The 5,582-nt window shown below is 36.7% G+C and overlaps 1 protein-coding gene across 1 annotated transcript; it reads right to left on the reverse strand.

Moving 5' to 3' along the window:
* Window positions 1-641: 641 nt before the first annotated feature.
* On the reverse strand, window positions 642-5,064 carry LOC125472588 (chaperonin CPN60-2, mitochondrial-like). The gene is made up of 18 exons (XM_048574231.1): window positions 4,837-5,064; window positions 4,690-4,714; window positions 4,468-4,599; window positions 3,974-4,133; window positions 3,707-3,882; window positions 3,512-3,607; window positions 3,262-3,366; window positions 3,030-3,116; window positions 2,850-2,939; window positions 2,665-2,745; window positions 2,499-2,567; window positions 2,301-2,378; window positions 2,106-2,201; window positions 1,862-1,961; window positions 1,674-1,777; window positions 1,336-1,441; window positions 1,153-1,231; window positions 642-1,055 (listed from the first exon to the last, which is right to left on the reverse strand). Exons 1-18 carry the CDS (start codon window positions 5,016-5,018, stop codon window positions 941-943), a joined length of 1,881 nt encoding a protein of 626 aa, XP_048430188.1. The 5' UTR covers window positions 5,019-5,064; the 3' UTR covers window positions 642-940.
* Between the last annotated feature and the right edge of the window lie 518 nt (window positions 5,065-5,582).

Below are 5,582 nucleotides of genomic sequence, written 5' to 3' on the forward strand. Positions count from 1 at the left end.
AAAAAAAATCAATCATTGAATTATAAAAATCTGTCAATTTCATCTCTAATATTAGATTCGAAGTTACTATATCCAATTTCCTTCAATTTAAATCACATTACTTGCATGTGATACACATTAGAGAGTAGATTGGTAATTTTTCAAAAAGAAATAGTGTATAGAATTAACTTTGAAGGGTAAGTTAGACGTTAGATTTGTAACCTATATGAAAGGTTAAGGGCTTATAAGTGAGAAAAGAACAATATTACATTTTAAAATGTGTCAAGTGACTTAAGTTGATAAAAAAATTTGAATAAAATAGCTTTAAATATAATAGTAGAGATAAAATTAACAAATTTTAATGAATTTATGAACTTATTTTACCAAAAATAATAATTCAGAAACCTAATTTTTAATAAGATAATAATTTAGAGACTAAATCGACATTTTACCTTTTATTCAGTAAAAAATCTAAAAATATACAAGAATGTGCAAGAAGAAAAAAGTGGTGCACTCACTCTTTTATCTATCATTTGGACTAGATAACTTCAAAGAGAAAAAAGAAACGTAAACAAGAACATGAATGAAAAAGAAAACGAGAGTAAAAATTACCAACCCTCTATTCGATAGTAGTGCACAAACGCTAACCAATTAACACGACATTAACCACAAATTCATGTTACTTTTATTACCAAATTTTTCCTCTCTAACAATTGACACTAACAAAGTTTTTGATGAAAACAAAATCCTTTGTCAAATGAGAAATAAAAACCCACCAGAGACAACAACTGGTGTAAAATGCTACTGCACAGTTAAAATCTCTCACTAAGATTACAATCGTGTTCAGCCTCCAATGCCCTTCAAAAAGAATAAGTTATAAAATTGAGAAATTGGAGAACGAAGGTTGAATTAGGATAATCGCCGAAGGTTTAAGCCGGAACAAGTATGAGGTATAGAACTTCTAGTAATCCATGCCTCCCATGCCTCCCATGCCTCCTCCCATTGCAGGGGTTTCCTTCTCGTCCTTAGGAAGCTCGACAACAACAGCCTCAGTAGTGGTCATCAACGAGGAAACACTGCAACGGCGACAATTTTCAGGTGTTTCAGGAATTATAGCCAGCTTAAAAGGAAATTAACAATATAAAGTAGGCGAGTTAAGGCTGTATGGATTACCTTGCAGCATCTACCAAGGCGGTTCTAATGACTTTCAATGGATCAATGATTCCAGCCTTAATCATGTCTACATATTCACCTGAAAGGAATAGAGAATGAATAAGCAAAATTTTTGTAGTACTAGACATACACATGAAGCCACCCATTAGTCATGTTTGTTCAATGGTTAAAAAGAGAACCAACCTTTCGCTGCATCATATCCAAGGTCAGGATTGTCCTGCTCCAATAGTTTGCCAACGACAACAGCCCCCTCGACTCCGGCATTAGAAGCTATTGTGGACACAGGCATCTAATAGATAATGAAATCAAATGATAAGATTAAAATGTACATGAAACATTGGCACTTGATCACTTAGCTTTAAGTATTTTTTTAATTGGTAATTCGATAGAATTTGGAATTCCTAATTTATGAAACTATTAGGACTTGGATGAAACTTCAAGTTAAACTCAGTTTATTGGCATTACAAGAAGACCCCTAGAGAACAAGAAACTATATAAGAGAATCGTTTCTTTATTAATACCTTGAGAGCATTCTGAATTATTTGAACACCAATCTTTTGATCAAAGTTGGCAGTCACCAACTTGTCCAGCTCTTTTGAGGCATATAGAAGGGCAGCACCACCACCTGCACGTTGGTAGCTTTTAATTACCATAAGATAACGTAAATCAAACAAGACAAGCTCAAATACGTTTCTAGAAGACAACTTACCAGGTACAATTCCTTCCTCTACAGCAGCCTTGGTGGCGTTTAGAGCATCAGTTACTCTATCCTTCTTTTCACCAACTTCTGCTTCGCTAGCTCCACCAATCTACAAAGTAAATCTCAATCAGACTTGTTTTCAGTACAAACAGTGAATAGAATACGATGCTTTAGAAGTAAAATCTGTCACCCTCAATTCTAGACCAATAGAAAGGACAGAAAACATTAGCCAATTTTCAGAAGGTAAACCAACCTTTAAGACGGCAACACCACCAGAAATCTTCGCAAGGCGCTCTTGTAACTTCTCTTTGTCATAATCAGAAGTGCTCAATTCAATTGATGATCTCAGCTGTCACAACAATCATGGTCCACCATATCACATTAACAAACACAACGCAACACGAAATGGTTGTTTGAATAGATTAAAGAAAAAGAATCAGCATAAAACCTGTTCACATCTTTCTTCAATGGCTTTCTTGTCACCAGCCCCATCAAGAATGACGGTGTCATCTTTTGATACCGTAATCTACAATACCAGACCACACAAGTCATTAAATATTTCAACTTATTTAGATCAGAAACTGAGACACCACGATTAGGAACATATGCTAAAACAACAGTTGATAACTTGATGTATACATCTCACCCTTTTGCATGTTCCAAGTGTTTCTACTCCCACTTTTTCAACGTTCAGACCAAGCTCTTCAGTTATTACCTAGAACCCCAAAAGAAAAAGAAAACAAAATGGTTCACGTGTCAGCCTTACAATTATGAAACTTTTTGAGAACAAGTGAAGAATACAAATTAATTACCTGGGCTCCCGTAAGAATGGCTAGGTCCTGCAAATTTGCCTTCCTGTTTTCTCCAAATCCAGGGGCTTTAATTGCACAAACCTTTATACCCATCAACAGAATCATATGAGGACAATGAAATAATAGTCAGTTAACACTTTTTAACAGTGGAAACAGTTAGTATACATCAAAAATATAAACATCACCTTAATTCCAGCACGAAGCTTGTTTATAATGAGTGTCGCTAGAGCTTCACTTTCCACATCTTCCGCAACAATCACAAGAGGTCTTTGTTTCTGAGAAAACACATAAAATCAGTCAATTCAATCAGAGAAGCACACAGCACATTCACAAGATTCCAACAATACCACCGAAGGAACCCTAACCTGCAAGGCCAACTCTAATATTTTCACTATAGAATTTAGATTTGAGAGTTTCTTCTCATGGATCAGGATGAGTGGGTCTTCTAATTCCTGTAAAAATCAAGACCTCTGGTTAATAATCACAATGAAGCAGTTTGGAAAAAAGTGTGATAATTAACCTTTTGGACAATTTAAGAAAACACCCTTGAAAGAACCATGAAACTAGAAAAGTGACAAATAAGGACAAAGTGCTTACACATTTTTGGTTCTTCGGATTGGTGATAAAATAAGGGGATATGTAGCCTCTATCCAGCTTCATTCCTTCAACGACCTCCAACTCGTTATACAGTGTTTTTCCATCCTGCAACAATTCAACAGGAAAACAAAATTCGCATAAGATCGTCTGGAGAAAGCAGAGAAGCTCCAATGTTGCCACCGCACCATAATACGATACTACTCACAGAAAGTTATTGGAAACAGAGAAAGATTCAAAGAAAACAACTTACAGCTATGGTAATAACACCCTCTTTGCCAACTTTCTCCATAGCCTTAGCTATTAGCTCACCAATTTCCCTCTCTCCGTTTGCTGATATTGTACCAACCTATTCGGGAAAAAGAATTCATATGAACTACAAAGTCATTACTAAAAATTTAGCCATTCATTTTAATTCTCTCAATTCTCAAATTAAAACAAAACAAACCTGAGCTATTTCTTCAGATGTGCTGATCATCCGAGCCCTACTCTTCAAGTTTGCAACAACGGAATCAACTGCCATTGAAATGCCTCGTCTTAGGTCCATAGCATTCATTCCAGCCGCCACTGACTTGCATCCTTCAGTAAATATAGCGCGGGTAAGAACTGTAGCACAAGTGGTACCTGCAAACACAAGTAACAACGTTTGCATCATTGCTTCATGATCAGCCAAAATTTTACACACACTTGAACACAAAATGTAAAGAACTCTCACCATCTCCTGCTGCATCGTTTGTAGCATTTGCAACCTGCTTTACAAGACTAGCACCAATGTTCTTGACTTTATCCTTGAACTCAATACTCTTTGCTACAGTGACACCGTCCTTGGTCACTTTAGGGGCACCAAAGCTTTGTTCTAGAACAACATTGCGCCCCTATGAAAATCAAGCATCAACAACAAACCATCATAATAAGTCAGATGGAACTGAAGACTGAGGAAACAAAGAAACAAACTTCATTCACAACTTAAAATTGCAGGAATTACCAAAATAAATAAACAAAATACGATATCCAACAAATCTCAAAGTTCATAAGATAACACATACGGAAGTGAAATGGAATTACATCCATAGATCAACAAGATTTAAACACCAACATACAATAACTCAACGCAACAAATTCCCACCAATATCCAGATCATTGTTCCAAATCATAACCAGATATGCAATCAATCAATATAAGCAAATCAAGAATGATAAAGTCACCCACTTTTGGCCCCATTGTGACTTTAACAGCATCAGCGAGCTCTTCCACACCCCTAAGCATCCCGGCCCGGGCTTCAACACCGAATCTGATTTCTTTCGCCGCATAGTTCCTTCTCGAAATCAATTTACTACCAATCTGAACAGTAAACAACAAAAACCCCCACATCAAAACCCACTTAAGCAATAACAAATCACAGCTTCAAATTGATAAGGAAGAACCAAGTACCTGTTGAGAACTGTTCCTAGCCACCCTGCAACCACAAAGCAATGAAAAGTCGGAAAAATGAGAGCGACCCAGATCAGAAAACAATCAAAGACGGTGACTTTTGGGGACAAGTTCGAATTTTGACAGAGGCAAGATGGCATTACAAACCTGGCTTTGGAGGCAAGGTTAGTGGCGAAGCGATACATGATTGACGAAGTTGCAGAGCACCTTAGAGAGAGAAAGTAGATTGAGACAGAAGATGAGCAATCAGGAAAAAGCGAGGTGAGAGTGAGAGAGAGGGGGAGAGCAGGAGAGTATAAATTGAGCAGCAGAGAAGGGTCTAGAAGCATTTGGTTTATGTTAGGGTTTAGGGTTTTGGGGACGGGTCGGGGACGGCAAGGTCCAGTGACTAGGAAATATTGCCGAATGCCACGACCCTGGTGGGCTTTATACGCAGGCCTGTTTACTTGAGTTTTCTTTTTCTTTTCAATTCAGTCAAAAGAAATTCATAAATTCGTTCACATCATGTATTTATATTAAATACGTTCAACATTATCTTCGAGGGAGGAAACAGTGGGATAACAAATTTAAATTTGATATGCCACGTAGAAAAAAGAGAATCCGTATTTAAATTTGTTATCTCACTGTTTATCCCACGTGGCATATATTTCGGAACATTTACGTGGCATATCAAATTCAAATTTAAATCCGAATTCCCTCAATTCTGTCCGTTTATCATAAAATTATTTTAAACATTTTTATTTAAAATTAAACACAAATAGTAATTGAAAAAACTGACCGCACAATGTACGATAAACGAATACGAATCACAAATCTCTAGGATCCTCACCCAAAAGATCTGGAGAGGATCCTATTGGGAAAAAACGCATCTCCAAGGGTGTTAGCAACTAATT

This window comes from the organism of the source record quoted next, unplaced genomic scaffold (genome assembly GCF_019419815.1).
Source record: "Pyrus x bretschneideri cultivar Hongxiangsu unplaced genomic scaffold, Pyrus_bretschneideri_v1 Contig7, whole genome shotgun sequence".
NCBI lineage: Eukaryota > Viridiplantae > Streptophyta > Magnoliopsida > Rosales > Rosaceae > Pyrus > Pyrus x bretschneideri.

Bases quoted from the DNA above. Each gene is read 5' to 3' on its own strand.
- LOC125472588 (XM_048574231.1), bottom strand. From the start codon at position 5,018: ATGCTTCTAGACCCTTCTCTGCTGCTCAATTTATACTCTCCTGCTCTC. The intron at 3,608-3,706 runs GTTTGTTTTGTT...TTTCCCGAATAG, and splicing joins CATCTGAAGAAATAGCTCAG to GTTGGTACAATATCAGCAAA. The intron at 1,962-2,105 runs GTTGGTTTACCT...TTTACTTTGTAG, and splicing joins GTGGTGTTGCCGTCTTAAAG to ATTGGTGGAGCTAGCGAAGC.